We start from the raw sequence: 27,858 nt of genomic DNA on the forward strand, positions 1-27,858 counted from the left end.
GGTGATCTTCTGTCCAGTTCACGATCACAGGTCTCAAATGTTGACAGGTACGGTCATATATCATTAAAGGAAATACAACTTTGGGCTAAAAACTATACGCAAGCCTTGCAATCACATTCGAGAAATAAGTCAGTAAATTTGAGTAAATCAGAGGCTTCAATAATTTTGCTATGCTCGTGTTGTGATTGGGTTGGAGTAACTCAGGTGTAAGGGTTGGTGGAGGGCTTAGTCCTGTTTTGTATGGAGGTAGCAAAATTTGACAGGGTAGCATAAATTGGCAGAACACTGTGTCACGAGACCTTTAATACAGACGATTTGGTTTTAAACTGTTTGCGTTTAAACTTAAACTGAGTAATAATAATAATACCAAAATAATACAGATAGCATATTAAACGATATCAGAATTGCATTGGAGTTTAATGAAGGATTTTGGATTCAAGACTGCTTCAACAATTTCATTAGATAGATATAATCTGTTTTATTTTCAATGTTAACACTTCATTTCTACAGTAACTATAAAATGCCAAGTAAAACATTGTAATCTTTACTGTTAATTACTGTAAAAGCAATGAATTTGCAGTTTGATGTATTATGTTTTTTATTAAGAACAGTTATAGTCTGATTAGTTTAGAGCAGTTCACTTTCAAAAGTGTTAACCTAAATTTAATATTTAGTTGATTTAATATTCAATATGAATTAAATGCCTAGCAAAAAACTAAAATTATTTAATGTAGCAATTATGATGTTTAAGATTATGCAGCTTCTGTATCGGCTCAATCAGTATTGCATTTTATTAAAGATGGAAATGGCATGGGTTTGATTCCAGGGAACAAATACTGATAAAAAAATAATATACTAAGTTGCTTTGGATATAGCATTTGCTTAATGTATACGAATGATGCTTTTATTTCGATAATGGAACTTAGTTGCGTATCTCTGCGCATCACCCTGGCTTTTTTAGCTCCTCTCTATTCACATTATGCAACCTTCTTTGGCATCTGTCTGTGTAACGCAACACTTCTCACCCACCTAAAACTTGAGATTCACTCATTCTTAATTCCCTTGTGCAATACACTTCGGTGACATGTACACAACATTTTGAGTTCTTTAATAATATTTACAACATCAAGACATTAAGGTAACACAATTCACGAACTTTTAAGAGGACCTAGTGTAAAAAGAATGTTTCTTTCCCCCCAAATAACTATTAGAAAACCATTAAAATCTGACATTAGTTACTAGATTAGTTACTCCAACAAGACTGGAGCACTTAAGTACAAAAGAACACATGCAGGTACACATCTTTCTGTAGGGAAACATAGGAAACACATTGCCAGGAAGCTCCAGTTACCGAACAGCCATTAAACCATATTTTGTTGTATTTATTGTCTTATTTCTTACATTTTAGAAAGGAAGCTCAATGGGAACTGACATAGCACAAATGCTATCTTTAAAACCATCCTACACAGGCCACAAAGTTACCAGAAGACTTTTTAAAACCTACAGGATTACATAATTTATTAGATTCCCTTTATATGATGTGAACAATGAAAGAAGACCTAGACGTTTAGTCTTTTGTGTAACATGGGTTGTGACCCTGATCCTCCTTCCCTGATATTATTAACTGTTTAAGAAGGACAGAGACATGATACACTAAATAAGTGTACTGACAAGCCTTTCCAGGAGGATTGGGTTTGGTTCCTGATATGTAACCTTACCTCTGAAGTGTCTCACGGGTCCTTATTGACTGTTAAGTTCACAAGGACTTGTTTTTGTAATATATTTGAAACTTATCTGAAAAAATATACAAGAAAAATCTCCACTGAATTTGATTGCTTGGTCATTCACAGATTGTCTTTCTGTATATACTGACCACATAGGACTGCTGTAGTAAACACGGTGCGTAATAAAACACAAAGCAACATTTAACATAAGACAATAAAAAACCTAAGAAAATGCTAAAACCCTAGTACTTAAAGACCTCATTAATAGATGTATATGTTGTATATGTTTTGCTGATATGTAATGCACATATTGTCAATACATTTTTCTGCTTCCAATTCTAGCAGAAAAAACCTTGACTATATTTGTAAGAACACAACATGATAAACAGACAATTCCTCAAGCAAAGAACCGCCTACCATATCTATCTGTACTGAAAACACAATATACATTCTCCCTGTATCTGAAAACAAATAATTTTACATTTTCTAACGTTACAACTGATCTGCAGACAAAAATGTACCGCTGTATGGTACATTGTACCAGCTGTTCCAAATGAATTCTTAGAATTAATATTGTATACAAACCAGGGAGAAAACATCGAAGTGAAATTTAACTGTATTGTAATCAGTGCTCTCTATAGAAACCTACTATATCTTCAATATACACTACTTCCTTAAACTGCATTTACAGTAAACCATGGAACATAAACGGTGGGGCAGACATTTTCATTAGTAATGCAATACAAAATGCACTGAAAAGCGTAATAAGATATAGTGGGTATGCTATTGCACGGAGTGCAAACTTACACAGAGATGTGGTTATATTGTTTGAAAGGATTCAGTTGTAAAACAATGTCACTTGGCTCTAACTGAATCATTTAATCGCTCATCTCCTCTTCATCGTCTTCTGATTAACCTCCACACTATTATAAATGTATTGCCTTTCAACAATGCAAATAAATCAATAACGGTTTAGAGTTCTTCAGTTGGTTCACTAGAGAAATAAGAGAAATTATTGGTTATTCAACATAAATGTTAGACACTGTGATACTGTGCTGAATTTTTATATGAAAACTGTCTGTGTGCTTAAGTAGGTTTGTGCCACACAGATTTCTCTTACAGTGGTCCGTATTTGGCTTCATAGCGAGATGCAACATTCTTGTAGCGACCAAAGTCTTTGCGCAGCTCTGCCACTTCCTGCCTCAGAGCCAAGTTCTCTCGCTCCAGAAAGGCTGCTCGAACCGTGATCTGATTCTCCTTCAGCCGCCTAGCGTCCCGCGAACGTTTGGCCGCAACATTATTCTTATTCCTCCGTTGCCAGTATTTCTCGTCCTGGGATATTGAGTGGAGACGAAAAAAATCATATCATGTCATCTAATGCCTTTCTAGTTATTTTAAAACATCTTTGTGATTTGATACGGTTCTGAAAACATAGAACGCAAAATTAACTAGGGACCTGGGGTGTGACTGTATTATTACCAAAATGAACATATACCTTCTTTTCCTCAGGTACATATACTTTTTTGGCTTTCTTGATCATAGGCTGTGGTTTCAGATCCTCCTCAGAAAAGCGATGTTTCCTAGGGTTGAAAAGTTCACCTCCAGGTACACTTGAAAGCACGAGGTCTGTGGGATCTGGTTGGAAGTTCACCTCTACTTCAATGTCATCTGGATTAATTGGATCTGGGCTCCCAGGCTCGTCGTCTGAAGGAAAAAGTGAATTAATAAATATGAACACTGAATATAAAGTATGTAATGAAAATTTAAATGGAACCTTATAATTCTATTCTAACAATTTTAAATTGCTTTTGGACATTTTACCATTTGACTCTTTATTGTTTCTCAATTAAAACGTAAGTTATGTAACATGTTTCTTTGAACAAATGTTACATCCCACGTGATGATTTGTGGGTTTAAAACGAAAGTACACAATGTACTTTTCTCTGTCTGCCAACCTGATGTGACTTCGGTTGAGCTGGATGCGGTGATTGTGACCACTTCCTCCTCACACTGATCCAGTTCCATGACGGTTAAAAGAGAGATCGGGGCAGCAGGGGTTGTCTTGTCTGTAGAACTTGCACATGGGTTTTCGATTGTCGTCTGTGAGCTTTCCTTCACAGGTTTCTTTTGCTGACCCTCATCCACTGTGGATGAAATTCCATTCTCGATGAGAAACTCCTCCAGATCCATGTATTCAAGGTGAAAGGTTTCACTATCATAGGGAATGGTCTTGTCCCAGATGGCAGGAGTCAGGGCGGCCGATGGCCCCATCCCACCGACCCCTCCAAAGTCCAAATCATCTCCCAAGAGCTTCCCTTTGTCATTTTCTGCAACACAAACACATTTTTTTTTTTAATAATGTCATTTAGTCCAAAGAAGAAATAATATGCAATAACAGATTTTTATGCTGCACAGTAAATGACACGACAGAGAGTACCATTAATATTTGGTATTATTAGTGGCAATCAGTAGTAATTAATTATAACATGCAGTATATTCTGTGGTTTAGGATCATAACACCGTGACTATACCGGATGCGGCGAGATGTGACACACGGCTTGTTCTAATCGGATTGTGGCGTCGCACCGCGCCCCATCCAGTCTGAACGAAATGTAAAATTATGATGGTTTCCAACGCCCCGTTCAGACCGCCAGGGAAAAAGCGACATGATTCCATTAATTTCTACGAAGAGAAATTCTCTCTCATCAGTTACTGCAGGGTTTGTTTATAAATGTTCCTAGAGGTACCAAAGCTAGGGACGCCTTCTAACCTCGAGACTAGTGACACACCGAGACATAGTCCCTGGGGGTCTGAAAGCACAGTAACACCGTGTCTAAACCAGACGTGGTGCGATGCGTCTAGAGAACGCTTTAGTACCCATTCTAATTTTAAGAAACATAAGAAACATCTAGAGTTGTCTGCTTGTGTGTTTCTTGTGTTTAAACCATTTATAATGTTTGTTTTAAATGACATTTCAATTTACAGTGACCAACATAAACACAGTTATAATAATCAGAGTAAACGTGTATATATTTTAATTCATATATCCATTTTAAATGATTAAATGTTTACAAAACGTTAGCCAAGTGACAACAACAGGTCACTCCTCAAGAGTTCGTGCTTCCAATTTGCAAAATTGGAACTACCAAAGGAGATGAAAATGTATTCCGATCTTGGCATTAAACATGACTGTGGGTTCGATATCAAAAGGAACCCATACTGAAGGCACTTATGCAAGTCGGTGTCTGCCATATGCAAGCATGAATGTTTACTTATAAAAATCGTATAACACTTCTCATATGTGACTCTGGATTACAAAACCAGTCTGAAGTAGCACAGGAACGTTTTTTGTAAAAGACAAAAATACATTGTATGGGTCGAAATTATCGACTTTTATTTTATGCCAAAAATCATTAGGATATTAAGTAAAGATCATGTTCCATTAAGATATTTCTGACATTTCCTACCTTAAATATATAAAAACTAAATTTTGTCAATGGATGGCCTACTACAGTGCCCCTGTCCAGGGTCACATATGTGCTGATGTTTACATACTGAATGCATACGGCAAACAATAATATACAGGATGAAGTCGTCAACCATACTGCACTGCAGCTCGCACTGGAGGTAGGCTGCGCAGGGACATGGGCTGCGATACTTAAACGTTACTTACCGTCATCGCCTTCGAGAAGATTCGGTGGCGGGATTTCTATGATTTTCTTTAAGAGCACGGGAAAATCACCCAGAGTACTCGTACCTTCGTCCATCGTGACGGAAACGAGCTCAGTGGCCATTTTACCGAGGCGTTCGCGCGACGCGTGAGAATACACTTTAAAAGCACAAAACCAAAACAAATAAAGGTTTCGGTCTTTTCAAAACGCCCAAAACTAAGAAAATCAAACCGGCTTGATCGCTTAACCGACTATATTTACAGGCTCCACTTCAGCTTTGTAGGTTGATCGGCTTTTACAGTTGTGTTAACAGCGAACTGTGCGATTCAATGTATTGATATTAATATTCACCACGCCCATTCCGTCGGAAAAACAGCCTTTGAACGCGGATAGGCTGGTGGCGCTTTGTACTCATGAATATTATATTAGATGCAATGTTCAGGGGCGTGGCACTGTGTAAAGTAAGGTGACGTTGCTTTGCAAGAGAGACTTCTCATTGGTCAGTTAAAATGATATGTATGTTTTCTCTAATGTATTCCAAAAACCTACATTTCAGTTACCTCGCCTGGTCAGTCTGTAAAACAGTCAGTTTGTACTTAGTTTATACTACTGAAACAGAGGGCATTAAAATCATATGTCTTAAGCAATCTTTATTCAAAATGTATTAAAAACTTTTTTGAGATAAGATTTGACCTTCAAGCCTACTTTTTAGGGGTTACTTACGGTTTATGACGCAATAATGTTTGGGATTAAAACAAATCATGCCTCGAGGGACAATAGCCGGCTTGGTAGGTTTGTTAGCACATGTCATAAAACGTGCAGCCATGACACGTTCTGGGTGCAAACAGACCAATGGCGAAGCAGAGAGTAACATTTTTCACGTGTGGGAAGTTGTTTTTCTCGAGCTGCTAATAATATATTTATGAACTGCCCTGTATTGTCACATATTCGATCATATCATTTTTATGTTACTATATATATATATATATATATATATATATATATAATGCATGTATGTATGTGTATATATGCAACAGTGGGAAATTAAATCAACGGTGAGATACAACAACAAAAACCTATTCTACACAAACGCCTATATAAAAGATAACCTGTGCAGTGGTCTCATGTTAAATATGCGTAAATAGAGAAGTACATAAAACAAATTATATAAACATTTGTCAAAACAGAATTTAATTTATTTTCAGACTAGACAGCTGAATACACCTTTGAAGATATAAAATAATATTTGTCAAGATATGGCAATTACAAAAACTTCTTGTTACTACTACCTAACTGTGTCGCCCTAACATGTGAATGTTTTACAAACAATGTAAAAATATTTAATCTATTTAACGTTTCAATCCATTCATTGATCATCTTTATCGATATTACGCGAAAAGTGAGTGATTTATCTAGACTCTCGTCTAAACAGGACTCGTGTCCAAAGCCACCTATTTCTAAATAACATTTGCAGCATAAGTAATCAAAATAATAAACAAAATCACATGTATGGGATTACTCCGGTTGATCTCAATGATTTTATGTTAAAGCACTTCACACAGGCATGTACAGTCAAGCTAGGCGTAATGCGATGCGGCGCCTTTCTATGCAAAAAACATTCAAAGTTTTCGGCTGCGACTAGAATAGTAAATATGGCGTTTGTCTTCCCTAACCATAACTATTGTATAGAAACAGGTCATTTTGATTTATTGTAATGCTGCAAGGCGCGTGTAGGCTACGCATATAAAACAGATAAATTCTTACCGTTGTCTTCAATAGAAGTGACAGAAAATGGGTGCTCAAGCAAGGATTTGAAAATTTCCGGAATTTCGGAGCACATCTTGAATATCGCTTTCCTAACAATCACAATACAGGTCGTTGCAGAAGACAGCTGTTCGATCAAACTAGCATTCACATTCAATCAGTTTGACAATTTGATAGGCATCTGAGAAATCACAAACTTTGCGTCGGTCACAAGGTCTAGACTTTAACCACAAGTTACTCAACAAGTCACACCTAAATATAATGACTTCCAGTGGGCTCGAGCATTTTGGCCAATCAACGTGTTTAAATTTGCCTTTTGATGAATAGTCAAGGAGCGAGGCGGTTTATTGGCTGGTCCAGCTATAATTATTCAGTCCGCTAGCCAATAAGAACACAGACAAGTTATCTAAGACAGACCGAAACGTGCGTGTGTCGACGATACTAAGGTCATTTCAGAAAATCTGTAAAAACATGTTATTCCATTTACATTCCAGCAAAAGATCTGCATGTCGTAATAATATGCATAATGAATAATTAGGTTCAATTGCAGCTCAATAAAAACAAATACAGAATTATAGTTCAATAAAGGATGCATTTATATATAAGAATAAAAGGAGCCTTGTGGGTGATAAAGTGAAAAGCTCGTTTCGTCAGTCGGTTCACACTCAAAACACACACACTGGTATTTCTAACATTTGCTACGTACTCATGGAAAGTGTTAAAAACTCTTCTACATGATAACTAAGTGAAAGGTCATTCGTGCGCAGAGTATGCTGATCGCACACCTTTTCACAACAGCATATGCACGTGATTGTAGAGATCCAATTGACTTAAACAAAAGCAAGTAAAACAGTGAAATAAGATCATTCATATAGATAAATAAAATGAAATCACACTTATGTTCTAAAACAGTCTATTTATTGTTAAACACATTCATGAGATTTGGTCCACTGTAATCATATTTCACTTCCAACCAGGGAGGAAAAAGAGAAACAAAACAAACAAATGTAAAAATACAGTACAAAACAGGTGTTGTTTTATCTTTTCATTACACTAAAACTGATTTAATTGGTTATCTTGTTAAACAAGTGAAAAATCAATCCACTGTAACAAACTGACCATGTTTGTTAAATCCTGCATTGCCTTTTCAGGCTTTATATGGGTTGTTATTAAAACATTTATGGTCCACCTTCGTATTTACTCCAGGAAGCCCATAACATTTTATTTTCATGATAAACTCAAGCAGAGAATGAAAATAGTGAGTAGATGACCATTGCTACAGCCCTTCAATGGCCAGCAGCACTAACCCCTTGATATGAATATGACTGATTGTAAACCCCATCTCATGTTTGAGTAATAGAGACTGTCAACCGCGCTTCTCCGTTTTATCTTTCTCTCCGCAGTTATGCACACTACTCCACCTTAACTGTAGCCTAAAGTGAAGCGCAACAACTCAATCTAATCACATTCTTCAGAGTTGCGTGCAAAACCAGTTACATTAGTCCCTACCTTCACAAAAACAACCGGGGAAATTTTACAATACGCTTTCATCCCCTTGAATCTATTTTCTAACAGTTTATATATCAATATACTGAAAGAGTAGGATTATGTGTTATTTATAATTGTATATAAATGTGGTATATAAATTGTATAAGGCGCTATGCAGACAAACATAAATATCCATGTATGCTTTGTGTTCCGTCCCAGTACATAAAATACACAATGTTTACTGAATTAAAAAATGTAGTGGAAAGTGTATTTGCTAGTTAAGATGTCACATTCTACAGAGCCTTTACCACTAAAATGAGTATCCCATTATCCAACAAAGTGGAGAGGAACTCAAAATTCCAATAACTACGTCCACTTATTTTCAGATTAATAGATCATAAACGGACCACTACCCAAAAATCTCAATGCTATAATCTGTTTCCTTTTCTTCCGGACAGTTCACCAAGCATACATAGACATAATTCACTGTTAAGTATTATATTCATACATGGATACATATATTTAAAGTGTTATACATAGCAATTAACATATACATATATCAATAGCATATAGGATAGAAGTAGTCATAATGGCAATCATTATCGTTACTGTCATCATCATAATAATAGCGGTAGTAATAATAAGATCCCTCAGTAAAAGCGTACAACTAGGTCATTCCAGAATGTCCACCATAGTATCCAATCCAGTTTGAATCTTTTTTTATCTGATCTGTAGTATGCCTACCAAGTCTGATGACCCAAATCTGCTTCTTCACATCAAAGTTTTCTCCATAACACATCATCTTATAGCATATTTCACATCAATTACGTTTTTTCTAAAATATTTGAGGCAGTTTGGGACAGCAAATTCTTGACCTCACAAAACGGACAATCCTGGAATGACTCAAAGAAAAAAGATCACTAACCATCTAATCAGCAATACATGTCATATAGCATAGCTCAATAACAAGAATTTCTATGTAATCAATACAAGGTAAGATTATGCTTAAGCTTAACTGCTAAGTTATTAATAATCATTAGTAGTATGCCATTATAGTAGATATATTTACGTGTATGTGTGTGTATAACTATATATATATATATATATATTTATATAGCACATGTCCACTAAGTGTAAGGACAAGGCTTACTAAGGGTAGCACGCATGTCTTAACAGTATATTATGGTACTGAATGCAACTATGCATAGGCAGGCATGGGCAAGCTTTGCCTTCTTTCCTGCTAATATGTCTCCAATCGTGCTCAAAATGTCACAACAATAAATGTGGTACTGGACTACGCTGAACGGTTTAGTTCGCAGGAGTCTCCTTTCAGTGTGTTTATGGATTGTATAGATTATGCACTCCAATCAACAAATCAACACAGAACTGTTTCAACCATCAAATCATCTGAACTGTATTCAATCTTAGCAAAAACAATCACAGTGGAACTGGAACCAAATGGCCAGATCACACTGGACCAGGGCAAAGAACTAGTGCCACTCACTGGCAAACAGCAATCTAAATCATTTCGTTGTCCTCTTCACTGTACACTGCCCCATCTTCATCCATTGCAAATCGAATGAGAAAATGAAGGCTTGCATGACCTGTAACTGCATTTACTTATGCTGATGGAGCAGGTCATGCTGGGGGTGGGTATTAAAGTCAAATACATTCTATAGCTAACAAATGTCGTTTTTGTAAATTGCCACAGCTGGCTATACATTCGAACTCCTCTACCAATATGGCAGGAATGGAGTTAAGCACCACTACATAAATCTGCCATCTGACGCAGCATTGCTGACCGAAACATGAGTGGCTTCTTGACTGGTGCTTTAAACTGACAGGTGGGGGAATCAACTTGCAAATATTAAAAAGCACTATGGGAACAGTGAGGTTTGAGGATGTGATTTTATCAGCAACTCAAAAAACTTTAAGTCTTTAAGTCTAACTTTGATGCAGGAATAACAGTGTGCACTTTCACATACATGACACCTGTGTTTCTGTGCCGGGTGTCGTGTCGGTGAGAATGCAAATGTGTTTGTTAATGAGTAATGAAGCATGTGGTGTGTGAAATGTGTAAATGTGGCAACAATCACTTTGTTAGTCCGACAGTCTGCCTTGCAGGGCAGCAGAACCTGGTACTTCCCAGAGTGGCACTGATAAAGTGGAGAAGGGCCATAAAAACGAACATCTGAACAGGAAGTCTCATCCAGACAACCACGTCGTGGGTCACAGATCCCCTGCACCTCCAGACAGCCGCCGCGCAACCTGTCAGCGAAAAATGGGCTGATCTGATGTTGCTGCTCAAAAACATTATATTTCTCAAACATTATAAGCTTTCCATATTCTCTATCCACTTAATTACACTAAGAATAAACAAATCGCTTTTCCACCCAGCCACCCACCATTGACTCAGAATAGTCAGTTGGCATAGCGATCTGTTTTTCTTCTGGAGGAGTCATGAGGGTGCCATCTACTCTGCGATTCTGATTGGTTAATGATAGCCACATCTCGTACATCTGCTGCATGTCTCTCACTGAGCGAACACAGAAATGCATTGCTTACATTAAAAACATACAGCAAAGGATCACTGAGGTCTCAAAGTAGGATGTTATCCAAAACAGAACAAGTATTATTGCTATAAATAATGTAGATTATGAAAGCAAAGTCAGATTCTCACAACTGTTGTTTTTCATATAGGTCCACACATCCCTCTCTTCCAAACTGTGTGCAAAAGAGCAGTTCCCGATATAGTGGCACTTCTTCTGTTTCATGACGTGAACGCACATCTGCAGGCACGAAAGAAATGGTCAAAAATATGCATTAACAGTACTAGCCAAAAGGGGCGTAATATTTAACAACCCTCCATTTTCTAAATTAAAATCTGATTATCTATTTCAGTGCTTCTTAAACTGTGGTACTTGAAGAGAACCCTTGTGGTATGTTACAGGACAGGAATTTAAAAACTATATATTCATTTCATGTTTTAAATACAATTTCAAATGTTAAACATGATTGATAAATACGGAATACATTTCATATGTGCAATTTTCAAATAGTGTTCTAAAGCCTCCGCAGAGACAGACTTTTAAATTGAAAATGCTGCTGTTGCAATAGTTCTGATCACCTGTAGTCAGTGTTGTTGTAGCGGAGCTGTTTTACTCTAGCAGTCGGCTGAGGCAGAAGTTAAAGTTCCTATTTCATGCTTACTGATGATTAATCAATCGTTTGCGATGGTATCATTAAGGTCAATTAGTCATTGAAGAAAAAACTAAACGGATACCTCTGCCTGTGATGATTCCATTTGCCCTCAATACACTGCATAAAACTACAAACCTGTCTCTTCGTTTATGTGCTCTGACCGGCACCCAGGAGGGTTTACTCAATTTGTGACATCAGAACCTAACATTCCTTTAACCTCTACAACAAATAGTATAAATTATTGTTTATTTCTCTCTATCTTATGGAACTCAGGCATGACAAGCAGCTCAAACACCTAGCAGGAGAAGACAGGTGTATTTGATTGTCCATGCAATGCTATACTTTTAAATTGTGTCATTAAATATTTATGAATAATGGAAAGTACTGTAAACTGTACATTTTATCATTGTGAGTACAACAGTTCCTTGCTATTGTGTTAGTCCCATGTACTTTGTAACACCTCAGTTTCCGTTGTTAAAATAAAGTATGAAATATGTTCACCATGTTTTTATTCATTAGTCATTAGCTGTCACTTTTAATCACTAGTCAATATCCGCTATTTTCATTTTGCAGCAATGATGGACTGAACGGGCATTACTTAAATAATTTTAAGTTTCAAATCCTTTAAGCAGGTTAAGTCAGCTGGCGGCCTGTGGGCCAAATGCAGCCTGCCAATCATCTTTACCTGACCCGCCTTAATATTTCAAATAAGTGAAGAAACTTTAAGAACTGTACGTCCTGATACGCCACATCTTTGAAAGTCCAAAATGCTTTATATTTAAAACGTTATATTCAATACAAAATTAATTCTCGTGGCTCACAATGATACACTGACATCCAACTAAGCCATTTGATCGGTCTGTCCAAGAAACGTAATGTTATTTACAACGTTAAAACCGACAATCCACAGCCACTGGCATCGGTTGCCCACGCGATAGGTCACGTTCCAAAATGCGCCTTGTGCCCTTGAAAGTAACTGCAGGAAGGGTACAGCAATTTCATTTTTGGGTAGGAATATAAAATAAAACTAAAAAGACAATATCCCTTTTAATTAACATCATGAAAAGGCAAAAATGCAAAAAATTGCTGGATGCAATATTAAAGTGCATATTTTAATATATGACCTATACGTAACAGGAACAAAAACAGTATAAAAGGAACAAAATGCAATAAATGACAAAAATTCAAAATAACAAAGGAAAGACTATATGGTAAAAAAAACTAGCCCGCATCCCAATTATACTTTTTGAATTTATACTTTGGCCCTCAAAGAACAGTAGTTGAAGACCCCTGCATTAAAGGAACAACTTACATCATATTGTTGGGGGTAGGTACGGGAAAAAGGCAGCGGTCGCACAACCACCCACTTTTTCTTCTCAAATGATTTCACTAGCAACACTCTGCGCTCTTTCGTCCAGCTGCAACACAACAAACATTTCACATAACCTTCAGAAATCAAACAGTTGTTGTCCAGTTACAGCAGGCACATTATAACTGTTCCAGTAAACCCAACAGTCATGTACATTTTTGATGAGAATGTATCGTGCAACCGTAATATTCCACCATATATGAAGAAAGCTAACCTGTGTCTGGCTTTGGCAGTGCAATACTTGAGTGATTTGTCTGGTTCATTGACCTGGCCCTCCCTCCAACACTGTCCACACACAAACTTCATCTTCAGATTCAAGCCACGACCCCGTCCGCATCCCACCAGTGCTCCTCCTACTGTGCCTCCGCCCCCAATGCAGTCTCCTCCCCCACTGACCACACCCCCAGAGACAATGGCACTATTGCTGATAGCGCTGCTGTTGTTGCTACTATTACTGTGTTGGTGGGGTTCAAGCATGGGCTGAATGTGAACAAAAAAACATTATTTGAGCTTTTTCCGTTGTATGGGAAACAATTGCACAGCTAGTTCATATCCTCACCTTTTGTCTATGTGCATTCTGTTCCAATCTGTGCCAGTGTCTCTTGGACTCCTGCACCATCTCCTCATGGGTAATACCTGAACCAAGACATTGGGAGAAACCACATTTCTAAGTTTTACTGTCTCTTACATAAGTTTGTTTCTCCGTGTTGAACCTTTTGATAAGCATCTCACTTGTGATTTGGGTTAGACATATTAGGGCTTCCAAACAAAAAATACACTAGTGTACATAAAACACCAAAACATACATACACACAGATACTTGCACAAATGCATATACATAATTCAAGTGTTTGTCTTCTGTACCCGTGTCCTGCTGTAGCACCCAACACTTGAGTTCTATAACAGAGTGTGCAAAGGAACAGCTATCCTCCCTCTGGCAGCCGTATCGCACCTCATGTCGACACACGTCAAACTGGCAGAGCGGGTGAAGAGGGCGTACTTTACTGTAGCGCACGTTTGCTGAGCGAACCACGTGCACCAGGCACCTGTAGAAATACACCGTTTCATGTAATGAGAAACGTTTGAGAAGAAATATGATGTAATGGCCATTTAAGCCTTGAATGTAAAATGTAACATTTACGCTTTAGTGACTTTAGTATGGTGATGGATAAAAAGACTCACTTGTTATCATCAAAAGGATGTCGTGCAGTAAGGTTGGAGCATACGGCGAGGTTTTCTTTGCTTCGCTTGCTAATGATACGAGGCTTACTGTCAAAACATTCCTACAGCAAACAAGAACGACTAGTTATACAATTGAATAAATAAGTATAGCACGTGGGTATGAGAGAGGCATTGAATATGAAGGGGTAAAAGTGTGGCATTACCTCACAGAGGAACATAAACATGCCCATGTGGAGCTGAAGCAGACGGGTGACGCTGAGGGCCCGCCTTTCATTGGTGCCCAGAGGGTCGAACAGAAGCTCACGGCTTAGAGCTCCCTTCCTCTCCTGGGTCCACACATCAATCTCCTCTTGGCAATAAGCAAAAGTGCAGTTCTCTCCATACTGACACTCCTGACGCTCCTGCACCTCTGCAACGATAAATCAAGAGGAAGAAATAAAAACAATCCAAATAATCAGACTAGCATAAAGTTACATATAAATCAGACATCAATTTTATTATGTGATACACAATATTCAATATTCCAACAAAGCTACAATACAAATATTTTCATGTTTAAACATAGGACAGCAAATCAAGAAAGGTCATCAACATATTGTGTATTCCTAACTGAAACATATCTAGGACACTTTCCAAAACAACACATCATATATCTTCACTAAAAAGACTTTGTCATACCTTTGCAGAGAACAAATGCACCAAGGAAGTTGTTGCGAGCAGGACGAGGTCGCACCCTTTTCCAGGTGGGGTCGTCTGCCGATTTGAGGCGACAGAGAAGCACGTCTCTCTTACACCGATGAGCTGCATCTGGCTGATAGTGGTAGTCCATGACCCGGGGACCTGAATAAAAAAAAACATTTTCTTCATCAGGCAAAGTTTTGCATGTTATTACAGGTTTAGGTGTGAATTTCCTCATATTAATAGACTTAGTTGCAGTGTAAAATACCTATACGACTGTAGCAGGCATTACAGGCCTGTCTAAACTCATGGGTGACAGCCAGAGGGTTTCGTGACAGCAGAGAAAGGTTGGTACCTGTTGGGCCGTTCTGTTGGGAGCAAAGAGCAATACTCGAATCAGGAAAGCAAAACAAAAACTAAATCTTTGAGAGTTCAAGTCTGGTGAATATGAGCCCTTTCCAAGAATAAAACAAGGAACTTACTGCAGTGGTGGAATTTTGATTTCTCAAACCAGGAATGAAACTGTGAGATATTCGTCCACCTAAGAGTGTCAGGAAGGACAATGAGTGAGATTATGATATCCTAATGCTTGCTGAGTATTTTCATAAACGAATTGGAGAAAATATAAGCAATGCAATACATTTTTTTCATATATTTGGTTACATTTAAAGAAAGCAAAATGCCATTGCAATACAACTTTGAAGAACTATTTATTTTAAATTGGTAAATTATGAAATAAGTAAATGCAAGATAAAGAATTTTTTTCCATGTATGGAAAGATCAGAGATGTGCATTGGATGCATACAAACGCTTCCATCATTGTTACAGTCACTTTAGTACTGTGTTTGTATGGTTCTAAACCCAATCAACAATTGGGTATATGCACACAGGACGATGACGTACTTCCGCTAAAATCTCAGCCAGCTAGGTCACTACCGCTCTCATAGCACTGAGGGGATTTATCAACAAGTGATAACAATGTGTTTAGTAAGAAAATGTTACAATTTCAGCGAACCGACAGCACTACGGGTGAGCTTTGCTAAAGTGCAAAAGATCACTTAGTTTTTTAATTTATTGATGTACCTTGAAACGGATAGCCTGAAGAGCTCCTCCTTTTTGGTTGTCGACGTATGGCGAAGTGTTTGAATAATTAGACTTACGTTGTTGATCGTAATCCTAAATGCATTCTGAAATGAAACGCCATTGTTCCCTATGGCGCCGGATATAACAGCCTAGCTGAGATTTAAGCGGAAGTACCTCATCGAGCCATATGCATAAACCCAGATACAGTGCGAGAAAGGTAAAAAAAAACAGTGAAATGTTATGCAAAAGGTAGTGTCTGTCACAAAACAAGAGGCATCAACCTTTTCGTTGTATTTTTTGTAAATCTGATTCATGCTTAAGGTGGCAGATCCACCAAGGCGTTTTTACCCAGCTAAAAACAGTGTTCGGACTGTGCTTTTTTAGCCGAGGGGTATTGGTTACTAGGAGTGTGGAAAAACACAGAGATGCTGGCATTTTCAAAAAGCGTAGTGGTTCCATCGGAACCAACTAAAAAAACATACATGCCGCAGGCAGAAACACCTTGTTGGACACAGCCCCTTAATTAGGCAGATGTTTTAAATTATGTTTTGATCAGTTTAATTTGTTAGCGATGCAACAATGCACCTATTAGTCCATATTGCCCCGTGAAAACATTTTCGGCGTGATTTAAATACAGGTATACTGGGTTAGTCAAGACTTCCCTACTCACCAGGAAGTGTGTACTCGGAGAGAGAATCTAATCCACCCATGCTTAGAGATCCACACTCTGCCTTTCCTCCACTATCTTCTGTTCCTGTCCCAGAGCTGAAGGGCCCGAGTGAGTCCATCATCTGAGAAGAGGATTCACTTTGACCCAGCACTGAGAAGGGCTCCAGTGATGGGAGTGGACTGACAGCGGAGTTAAAAAAAGAAGTTGAGGAGGATGCTGGGAGACCAGGAGAATATGGAGGCCTCAAACCCACAGCTGTATTTGGTAGGTTAGTGGGAATGGCTCCCTGAACTGGGTTCTGATGGAGAAACAGTAAGTACATAACAATTTAAAACTCTTACATTTGAAAAGAATCATACATATATGGTGGTTTCATTTTACGCGTTTTGATGTACCAATGTCTTTATTTCACTTACCACGCTGACCTCAGCTCCCTTAGGAATACTTTCGAGCATGTCCAGACATTCCTCATTCATCACACATTCACCCATGTGTTCAGATACAGGCACAGAATATGGTACACGTCCTGAAGGCTCCTGGCTTGGACTATCCGGCATGTCTTTGGACACAATGGGGCTCAGTGAGGGCATTTGTGGGTCATCACTGACTGGGATTGGTGTGGCCAGAGGTGCAGGGATGCATTGGGCACTAGACAGGTCTACGAGATAAACGATAATATTTTAGGTGCACATAGAAGACTATTCAAATGAAAGATTTGAAGAACAGATCCCATATCCATACCCGATCCAATATCAGTCAAAGATTCTAGACCATTTGATGACGTCTGACAAAAAGGAAACAGAAAGGTTTGCCAATTGAATCTGTAACACATGCTTCTCATTTATAACAATCACAAACTAGACAATTCTAGGTAAGATATGATTTGTTATCAAACTGAGATTAATACTTGCCTCCCCTGTAGGAGAATTAGTTTCGCCATTGCTGTCTGCCCCAGATGATGTGGAATCAAGCTGTAAAAAAAAGAAAAGTAGAATATATAAACTCTGTGTAAACTTGCATTCAAATGGAAAACGGAGAACAAACCTGAGGGCTGACATAGGCTTTGCGGATTTTCAAACCTAATTTGTTGGCTAGATCTTGTGCGAGCTCACTGACCTGCCTGTCCTGTATAAAGCAAGATAACAACAACAACCTTACTGATTGAAGTTACATTTTCGTTAAGTCATTAAGTCGCGACTTAAAGTTATATTACAAAAGACACATTTATGATACACAAAATATTTTAACATCTTATAAAATGAATATATAAATGTATACATGAGGGGCAGTGAGTAGACATCCAGTGCCACATTCATACGCCTCCCTGAGTCGGCCCAGCTCTCTCAGACAAAGTGCCTTTCTGTATAGTGCCCTGCGACTTCCCTCTGACAAACACAGTGCACTGTCACAGTCTTGCACTCCCCGTTCACACTCCCCCTAAATATAAAACAATTGAAGAGCTACATATCAAGAATTACTGCATATTAAAACCATGTTTTAACTAACAGATTTAAACGACAAATGCACAGTAATGGTCAAAACAACTTACAAGATGATAGTGCGCAGCTGCCCGGTTTACATACAGTCCTTCTAAAAGTTCTGTGGGAATGACCAGCGCTTCAGACTGAGCATAGCGAGCCACATTTATTCCCTCAGTGTAATGTTTTGATGCTTGTCTCCACTCCCCATCGCGAAACACTGTGTTACCCTCATCCAGCAAATTACACACTAGCTGAGTCAGAAATGCCTAAAGAAGGAAAAACATGTTACATTCAAATTAAGCTTAGAAATGACAATAAATGTGTTGTTTCCCCACAATGAAAGCTGTGGCCTTTAACGGTGGGGAAAATTGTTACATATACAAGAAATCGGAAAACGCTCTGACCTCGTAACATTCAGGCTCAGGGTAAGGCAAGGATGACCTGTGGCCAAAAGAAAAGTTTTTTAACACATAGCAGAGGTGATGGAAGAAATTAACATTACTCATCTGTACTGTACCCATAAAAATAATAAAGTCAACAAACTTACTGAATGAATGCCAAAGACTTTTGTATATCTTCTTTACGCTTCTGTCGTTCTGTATCCATAGCTGTAATATACAAGAAGTTATACAAGCCTTTTAATATTTTGAAGGAACAAATTAGAAGGCAGGAACTGTTTATTTCTCAAAATTCAACAAGTCGGCGAAACATATTTACTGGATTTGTCATTGAAGAAGACTAAACAATATAACCTTAACGGTAACACTTTAGTATTTCATTCAGTAAAATTTCAATACATGATCTATCACAGAACTAACAATAAGCAACGTGTTGTAACAGCATTTTAGGCATTGTTCGTGTTCATAATTACAAATATATTTAGCTTTTTTATATCATGAGCATGGACTAATCTTAACAGACACATCTGTTTTTACTTGTTCATTGTTAATTCTTATTATTTTTTGCAGATAAAAAATGAAGCCATATTGTAAGGTTTTAACTACTTATTAACTTACAAGAAAAGCAACAAAAATGTACAAGCAAAACATTTAAATATTACAGAAATGTTCAGAAACCATATCTTTAAGTTGAAGGCCCAGAATGAGAGGAAAGCAAGTCAAGAGCGCATCCTCGGGCTCGCCTAGGATAAACACCCACTAATGCAACTCTCTCCTGCCTGGAGAACTTCAGAACCACTAACACGAATGCTTTAGCCGTATTTAAAGTTCCCCTCAATATATGTAACTGAATAAAATATAACTAACACTGCTTTAACATTGAGAATAATCGTCAAAGAAACTAATGAGAAAGTTGAGCGGCATAAGCGGGCACAAGCATCATGTTACCATTAGCTATAATGCTAACGTTAGTTAGCGCTGGGCTAGCTCGCTAAAGCTGTCAACTTCAGGTTTGTTTACACACAATTTATATCAATGCTGACCTGTTTTTAACATTACAAAACACCGCCAACAAATTTCGAAAATCTACATGTTCTCTTCCTTCAATTCAATGTTTTTCAATTCAACTGGAACGAACGAGTCGCGTGCCCGTATTACATTAAAAATATCTTTAAAGTCTTATGATAGCAAATTAGCAATGCTACATTTCCCCGAAATTCTGCAGTGAGGGTCTGAAAGAGCTTAAACGTGATAAGCGGTTTGTTAGCTTCTATTTCCAAAGTCAGCTAAGTAGCAAGCTAAAATAAGAGCTTGCTGGGTGAACATTCTAACGTTACCCACCTACGACTTCTTCTCTTCCACCAGTGACTGTTTATCAAAGCATTAAATTCTTTGAACTGTCAGGTTAACGGTTTAAATGTACTCGTTCCTTTGAAATCATACTTTTGATTATTTCGCCAGCCTCAAAATAATGGACAGTACACGTCAGACTCTTCATAAGAGTCGTTTTCCCCAAGTTGCGCTCAAGTTTAACTACACCGTACAGGCTAGCGCGTTCGTAAAGGCAGAGGGAGGTTTTTTGTTCAAAGTGGTGCCTTCAGCCACTAGGGGCATGCGGCTGTTTTCATGAATAAATAAAACTTACACTATGATATCGCGTAACTAAAAGCTTACATTTGCTTTTATGCGTATTTTCTCGTGTCATGTATTCTCACTGATATTTTGTTGCTCATTTGGATCTTCACACTCATAAATTATTCCGTTTTATCAGGAAATATTCAATACAAATTAATTTCCATTTTATTGATATAGCGCTTTTCACAATGTGCATTATTACAAAGCAGCTTTACAATAGAAAAGACAAATAAAAACAGAAAAGGTAAAAAACAGTACAGTGCATGTTGTTTACAGAACAAGCAAGATTATTCTATTAAAGCGATGTTAACGGAATTGACCAAACCTTTAAATGGGTCATACAACACGGCTAAACCGTATATAATAGTTTTTTTTAGATGTAATGAAATGTGTGTACACGGTTTAAGGTTCAAAAACGCTATATTTCCCATGAATGCATGTTTATCTCCGCTTTTCCCCGCCTCTCTGAAGCAAGCGATTTTTTTTAAAAAGCTCATTGCTCTGAGAAGAGAGTTGTTCTATGACTGGCCAGTTAACCACTGCGCGGTGTTTGGTCGAAAACATCAACTTCGAAAGACACAGGAAAAACACGTATTCGCGCCATATGACCCTGATATATATTATCTTATCTAATCTAATCTATTATAATATATAATATCAGGATTCTCCCAGTGAGCAAGCCAACACGGCACTGCCCCCGATGTGAGGAACCCAAACTCCAATGATAAATAAATGGAGAAAAAGCCTCAGAATGGGAGGGCCATGTCCACTCTGACACAGCTGCACTCGGTGACTTTGATTAAAAGTTACACAGTAAATGTGTAAGCTTATTAGTTGTGATTAAGGTAACTTAATTTGTTGAAACTGTTTAGGTTTCATTTTGTCTCATTTTGTGACCGATATCAGACAACAGAAGAATGTTATAATCAGGGGGGAAAGTAATGGCATAATGTAACTGAGTGAAGCTATAACTGCTGTCATAATCATTTGATGTAAATTTGGCATTAAATACTAAGTATTCCTTAATTCCTAAACTATTTAATCCTAATGTGTATATCTTGCTATGTTAAAACTGTATGTATCAGTTTTGTTAAAACTACGCAACAACAAAAGTACATATTCGTGCAGTGATGCGCAGACCTATCGGCTGTGACACGTGACATTGAAGTACCGCGAGAGCGATTTTACTCCGTATGCTTGTAGAATCCTTCTCGCGGTACTTTTATGTCTGCGCATGACACACGGAGTCGAACAAACCGATTTATTTAATACGAAGTCAGTCCCAGTTTGTGTGGAATGTTTACATGAATTGTATTTAATATAAGATGCAATGTTTTGTTTCGGTTTAATATTAAATTATTGATTAGACTGCGACCAACTGACATCAGCTTACAAAAAATATATAACGTTATACCATAGCAGGTTGTCCAATGCCTTCTAGCTCTTGAAGAAGGGGGTTTTTGCAAAGCGATTTGTAACTTATGCGGATTAACAGAATTAGAGCAAATGTTTTGTATTTCATTTTACACATTCACATATGGATACTTTTAACTCAAAAAACGGTACTTCCTGCGTTGCTAGGCTCCTCCGGAAGCTGCCGTTTGTTTACACGTTTCATTGCATACATCGGCGCATGAATAAAGCATCTGACGAAGAAACTAAGCAGCGGTGTGAGTGTGATTTCGTTTTTTAAAGGGCAACAAACAACGGCGTTTAAACCTTATTTTAGATATTATGTTTATAGTTAACGTAACTCTGCATCTCACATGCTGTGCGTAACCAGTCCCGAAAATAACATTAGCGTAAGTCTCATTCAATTGTCTGTATGAAAACGTTTTTTATTAACGTTAGTTTGTCAGAAGATTGATAATATGTTTGGCTAATAATTAAAGCGTTTAATAATACATAGAACATCGAGAGGTTGTATTGAATAGCATTGAAAAGATTTGTGTGTTTCTGATAATGCAGGTTGACAAGTCAAACTGTTCATCAAAATGCCTTTATTTGGCAACGCATTCAGTCCCAAAAAAACTCCTCCTCGGAAGTCTGCTTCTCTTTCTAATTTACATACAGTAAGTACAAACTCGATTTATAATGGTTGGATTAAAATCAATAATTCACCCTGTACAAAATTATTGTTTGTGATTTTGCCAGTTGGATCGGTCTACACGGGAGATAGAATTAGGTGTGGAGTATGGAGCCCCAGTAATGAATATTGGTGGCCAGAGCTTAACATTTGAAGATGGACAATGGATCTCAGGTATTGCACTGTCTATAATAAAATACCATTTTAAACATCATCTTGTATTAGGAATACGCTGAATGTGTTTTAATTACAGAGTCGGCAGGCAATGTATCAGGAAAAGATCTTCAGCGGTTGAAGAAGAGAAATCTACAGTTGGAAGAGGAAAATAATCTTCTTAAGCTAAAAATCGAGGTTCTTTTTGATATGGTGAGTTTCAGGTAAATTCGGTAAACTCATTAACTTGCTCAAAGTAAATAAATATGTCTTCCTCAGCTTTCAGAAACAGAAGTAAAAACACATCTAATACAGAAGGAACTTGAAGATATGAAGAATAATTCAAGAAGAAGAAAGTGACGGATGTGTAAACCCTTTTTAAAGATCCCTTTTGTACCTTTTATTGTGATCCGATTTTTGTATTTTAATCAAATGTACATTGTCTACTTCATGGCTAATTCTATAATTAAAAAAATACTTGGGTTGATGTAGATTTACTTCATTTTAAAGGTCCAGTGTTTGAAATGTACCGACATCTAGTGGTGAGGTTGCAAATTGCAACCAACGGCTGACTCCACCCTTCCCTTTTGAAGCGCTTCGGAAGCTGACACAGAATTGATCTCTTCACATTTTCCCTTCTTTGCCGAAGCAGATATTATCACAAACGACATATTTACAAAACGCCCTCTGTAGAGCAGTTTGTCCGTTTAGGCAGGGCTACTGTAGAAAAAACATGGCGAATTCCAGGCAAAGGGACCCGTGGTGTATCTATATAGAAATATTGTAGCTCATTCTAAGGTAATAAAAACACAACGCTTCATTTTTAAGATCTTTATACACCTCTGAAGACATGTATATTATATAGAATTTCTGTCAACAGATCCTGTAATGTACACATAACACCTTTAAAGGGGTCATATGACGAATATTATAGTTTGTTTTAGATGAAATGCAATGTGTATACACAATTTAGCGGTATTTTCCACATACTGTGCATGTTTGTATCTCCTCTTTGCCCCGCCTCTCTGAAACGTGCAGATTTTTTACAAAGCTCTGAAAAGTGAAGTGTGCTATAATTGGCCAGTTAACCAGCGACTAGTGATTGGTCGAATACTGCAAGCATGTTACGAAAACGTAACGCTTCTTACCGTATTTGGAACATCAGGTTACAAAGGAATTGTGCCGACAGGATAACTTATACATTTGGGTGGTCTTGGTCAAGACGTAGATTTGGGGGGCTGTGATTACACGAGGCCTTTCAGACAGGCCTGGGTGATCATTCACTTTAAGATAGAATGCATCTTTTGTTCTGACACTTTAATTTTTGCAATTTTACGTGTCTAATACATGCATGGGCAACTTACTACTGTCCACCAAAGACACAGAAAAACGCATATTCGGGCCATAGGACCCATTCAAATACTGTATGCATGGTGTTTTCTGTCTCTGTGTTTTTATTTCACTTAATTCTTATAAGTCATTTATGTGTATTACATTAAAGTAGCTAAATCTCACTTACAGCATGTTTATGAGAACATATCTCTCTTGCCAAGTTCTTTATTCACATCTACTCAGCTATAACAAATCTTCAATTTCGTGGTACCAGTAACTGATCTTGATCTTACGTAGCAATCCTAAAATCACCATGCGTATGTGCTGCTGAATGTTTATTTAAATCACAGGAAACAATTACACTCTTTCTTTGGTTGACGAGTAAGATTAGCCAAGAGCTGCAAAGGTTTAAAAATGCACATGCAGATTTAGGAAGATTTTCATATGAGGCACGTACACTTCCAAGGTTGCCTAACTCTGGTTTCAATAATCCATAATGAGGATTTTCTGTACTGATTTAAAGTGTGGCTGTTATTTGCAACAAAAATCACGTGGAATATCATTCTGTAAAAAAATTTGAACCTACAAAAAATACATTTGTTCCTGTATTACCCTTAGTTTTCTCTACAAATCCCCACAACTTTAATGATTACTTATTATGCTTGTCTTAAGAAAATGTTATTTCACAACAGGCTATTCTGATGTTTAAACATGTAAAAACCAAAGAAGTGCTCTGCTTATTCTGTACAGATATTTTGCTGCGTTTCCTATAAATAAGAGACTTTGTGGGCATAACAGATCATTAGTAGGAGGGAAAAGAAACAGGAGGTTTACCAGAAGGTTTATTAAGAAGATTATCTTCCCATACAATTCAAATACATGACGCAATGGGGCTTGGTTGATAACACGAAGCACTAAGGAGGCCCAGTTTTTACATCTTCCTGAATTGTTTTTCTGTTGAATATAACAGGTCAGGTAAGAAATTTACTTCTGTTTTGAGTGCGCAAACAAAATTGTACTCAAGTTGAAGTGCTAAAATTGAACTGGAATGCTATGAATCAAAATACAGGAATGCGCACTGTAAGAGCCATAACTGCTGCGTTTTAAAGGAATCAAACATCATCCACACTCCTGTTAAAGGTATGCTTTCAAATCAGTCATTTATCAAAATTCTACATCTTTCTGAAAATATGAAACATTTAAATTACAGCAAGACATCTGCCATATAAGAACATGGTTATACTAAACCGTCAGATTTCCTCTGTTGTGTTTTCTTTTTCATGTAAAGTTGCTTTGAATCAATGCAACACTATAGTGCTATACAAATAAACTTGAATTCAGTTGAAATGAATGTGATGTGACGTCAGTTGTTACAGTTCAGACAGAACAATCAAATCTATCAAAATCTTAAATGAGAATGTTTAATATCATACATTAGACAAAACTAAGTACACATTTGGTGATAGATAAAAATTGTTTGCTGTTTGGCCCATAAATGTACTTCCGGGCTAAACGTACATTTTTGACATTTGTTGCCTCTGCCTACGCATCAACATCCTTTGTGTACTGTGACAAAGACCTGAAAACAACACGTTTAACTGCAGAGAATTGCCTACAGATAACTACTTTTTGAGACGTTGGTCAGTGGCCAACGGACTGGAAAGAGACATACAGTCACTTTCAAAAAGTGTGGTTATTCTTTAACTTCTTTCATTTTGCAGGCCTAACATTGTTATAAACAACCATGGGAATGAATGTAGAGGATAGAGAGGCTGTACGTCCTCCGGACGGTGGCTGGGGCTGGGCTGTTCTGCTGGGAGGTTTCGTCATTACTGGCTTCTCTTATGCTTTCCCAAAAGCTATAAGTATTTATTTTAAAGAACTGATGAAGGATTTTAACTGTGGATACAGTGACACAGCCTGGATTTCATCCATCATGTTAGCCATGCTCTATGGCTCAGGTAAAATACAGTGTATCGAATGCTAATCTGTAAAACCTTTCAAATCTTGAAACCATTAAAACTAGACGACTTAATGCACATCCAGGACCAGTATCCAGCATCATGGTTAATAAATTTGGATGTCGTCCAGTCATGTTGGTTGGCGGATTATTAGCCTCTGGAGGGATGATAAGTGCATCTTTCACTACTAACATTACCCAGCTTTACCTGACTGCTGGTGTCATCACAGGTGAATAAAAATATGTCTATATTGTATATTTTTATAATATTATTTCTATACATTCTATAAACAACTGAAAGTTGAGTTTATTCATAAAAATGCTATTTAAAAATGTTTAATAGTTGCTTTCATTTTAATAAGTAAAAGACAATGCTTTTGTCTTTTCAAAGGTCTCGGCCTAGCATTGAACTTCCAGCCATCGCTGATAATGCTGGGGTCTTATTTTGACAAACGCAGACCATTGGCCAACGGACTGGCTGCAGCAGGAAGCCCCGTATTCCTGTCAGTCCTTTCTCCATTAGGACAGATTTTGCTGAACCACTACGGATGGAGAGGAGGCTTTCTCATTATGGGCGGTCTCCTACTAAATTGCTGCACCTGTGGAGCAGTCATGAGACCCCTGCAACGAAAAGAAAGAAAAACGAGGGCCAAAGGAGAGGCCTTTTCCCAAGAGCTCAAAGAAATGATGCCACCGAAGGCTGGACAAGAGAGTGAAAATAATAATGAAGGAAGGCCCAGGAAAAAGAAGCTGTTGGACTTAGGTGTACTACGTGACAGAGGGCTTATTATCTATATCATAGCAAAATTTATAGTTGTTCTTGGCCTGTTTGTTCCAACTATCCTCTTAGTCAACTATGCTAAGGACCAAGGAGTGCCTGACCAGGATGCTGCCTTTTTGTTATCTATTATAGGATTTATTGACATCTTTGCACGACCCACATGTGGCGTAGTGGCTGGTTTAAAATGGGTCCGACCCAAGATGCCATATTTCTTCAGCATTGCCTTGCTTTTCAACGGCCTGACAGATGTTTGTTCAGCCACATACACCGATTACAAGGGGCTTGTTATATTCTGTGCATTTTTTGGACTCTCCTATGGGATGGTGGGTGCTCTACAATTTGAAGTGCTCATGGGGATTGTTGGGACAAGCAGTTTCTCAAGTGCACTTGGGTTGGTGCTCCTTATTGAGGCAGTGGCTGTGCTGATCGGACCTCCCTCTGCTGGTGAGTTATGAATCAAACAACATGCATCAACTGTGAAGTGATTTAATTTTTCATTATTCATTTTCCACAGGTTATTTGGTGGACGCCTACAAGAACTATGAACTTATTTTTTACATGGCTGGGGGTGAACAGATCACGGCTGGAGTATTTCTTGCCCTTGCGTCATTCTGCTGCATTAAGCAAAAGAAAAGAAAAGACTCACCTCAGATGCATCAAGCTGAAGAAGACAACAATCGCATTCAGCATGAACCCTAAGAAATTGCGAGAGTTTTAAAGTACCCGTGAACCGGAAGTTGCGATTGTTTTTACTTCCGCATTTTCACGCATGGATTTCGTCTTTTCTGCGATTTAATTGGATGTATAAAAACAGACGTTGCATTTTGAAGTGGAACTGGCAACAGACTGACAATTGAAGGGGAGGAGTTAAAGGATGCTCCGCCCAAGCCGTTTTACATACGTCATTAAGATGGATAGTCTTTACAGGAAGGATTTTCAGATTTTAACAAACATTATGAAGCCACACGAATTTTAAAAAGAGAATGACACAGATTGATAAACTATTTACAAAAAACGCTGCAATATTTCATGAAAAAATAGGCATTTTGACTTTCATATTTCACTGGTTCTTTAACTAAAGATTATGAGGGCACACACATTTTAAAAACAGAATGATCAACATTGATACGCTATTTACAATAAACGCTGCAATAGTTCATGAAATATTTCATGTATTTTTAATTTCACGGGACTCTTAAGTA

At 37.7% G+C, this 27,858-nt stretch overlaps 4 protein-coding genes across 6 annotated transcripts; 2 read left to right on the forward strand and 2 right to left on the reverse strand.

Annotated features, from left to right (window-relative positions):
• Positions 1–1,093: 1,093 nt before the first annotated feature.
• On the reverse strand, positions 1,094–7,411 carry tefa (TEF transcription factor, PAR bZIP family member a). 2 transcript variants are annotated; one of them, XM_056770698.1, is made up of 5 exons: positions 7,160–7,411; positions 3,680–4,051; positions 3,220–3,428; positions 2,845–3,056; positions 1,094–2,718 (listed from the first exon to the last, which is right to left on the reverse strand). In XM_056770698.1, exons 1-5 carry the CDS (start codon positions 7,233–7,235, stop codon positions 2,697–2,699), a joined length of 891 nt encoding a protein of 296 aa, XP_056626676.1. In that variant the 5' UTR covers positions 7,236–7,411; the 3' UTR covers positions 1,094–2,696. The 2 variants fall into 2 exon arrangements, with proteins under 2 accessions (XP_056626676.1, XP_056626675.1); XM_056770697.1 differs by lacking the exon at positions 7,160–7,411 and adding an exon at positions 5,398–5,820.
• A 644-nt stretch (positions 7,412–8,055) lies between these two features.
• On the reverse strand, positions 8,056–20,278 carry zc3h7bb (zinc finger CCCH-type containing 7Bb). The gene is made up of 22 exons (XM_056770696.1): positions 20,051–20,278; positions 18,859–18,919; positions 18,716–18,752; positions 18,380–18,577; positions 18,109–18,267; positions 17,875–17,955; positions 17,742–17,801; positions 17,572–17,614; positions 17,247–17,488; positions 16,831–17,128; positions 15,560–15,618; positions 15,346–15,445; positions 15,078–15,239; positions 14,603–14,808; positions 14,400–14,500; positions 14,082–14,263; positions 13,777–13,853; positions 13,432–13,697; positions 13,161–13,266; positions 11,328–11,436; positions 11,053–11,183; positions 8,056–10,915 (listed from the first exon to the last, which is right to left on the reverse strand). Exons 2-22 carry the CDS (start codon positions 18,915–18,917, stop codon positions 10,877–10,879), a joined length of 2,715 nt encoding a protein of 904 aa, XP_056626674.1. The 5' UTR covers positions 18,918–18,919; positions 20,051–20,278; the 3' UTR covers positions 8,056–10,876.
• A 1,290-nt stretch (positions 20,279–21,568) lies between these two features.
• cby1 (chibby homolog 1 (Drosophila)) lies at positions 21,569–23,070 on the forward strand. 2 transcript variants are annotated; one of them, XM_056771601.1, is made up of 5 exons: positions 21,569–22,014; positions 22,313–22,416; positions 22,499–22,604; positions 22,684–22,796; positions 22,863–23,070. In XM_056771601.1, exons 2-5 carry the CDS (start codon positions 22,339–22,341, stop codon positions 22,941–22,943), a joined length of 378 nt encoding a protein of 125 aa, XP_056627579.1. In that variant the 5' UTR covers positions 21,569–22,014; positions 22,313–22,338; the 3' UTR covers positions 22,944–23,070. The 2 variants fall into 2 exon arrangements, with proteins under 2 accessions (XP_056627579.1, XP_056627578.1); XM_056771600.1 differs by having other exon boundaries at positions 21,571–22,146.
• Positions 23,071–25,659: 2,589 nt separating this feature from the next.
• Positions 25,660–27,355, forward strand: slc16a8 (solute carrier family 16 member 8). The gene is made up of 4 exons (XM_056772042.1): positions 25,660–25,876; positions 25,962–26,105; positions 26,267–27,100; positions 27,171–27,355. The coding sequence occupies exons 1-4, from the start codon at positions 25,660–25,662 to the stop codon at positions 27,353–27,355; spliced, it is 1,380 nt and encodes a 459-aa protein (XP_056628020.1).
• Positions 27,356–27,858: the final 503 nt, after the last annotated feature.

This window comes from Triplophysa dalaica, chromosome 17, assembly GCF_015846415.1.
Source record: "Triplophysa dalaica isolate WHDGS20190420 chromosome 17, ASM1584641v1, whole genome shotgun sequence".
Taxonomy (NCBI): domain Eukaryota; kingdom Metazoa; phylum Chordata; class Actinopteri; order Cypriniformes; family Nemacheilidae; genus Triplophysa; species Triplophysa dalaica.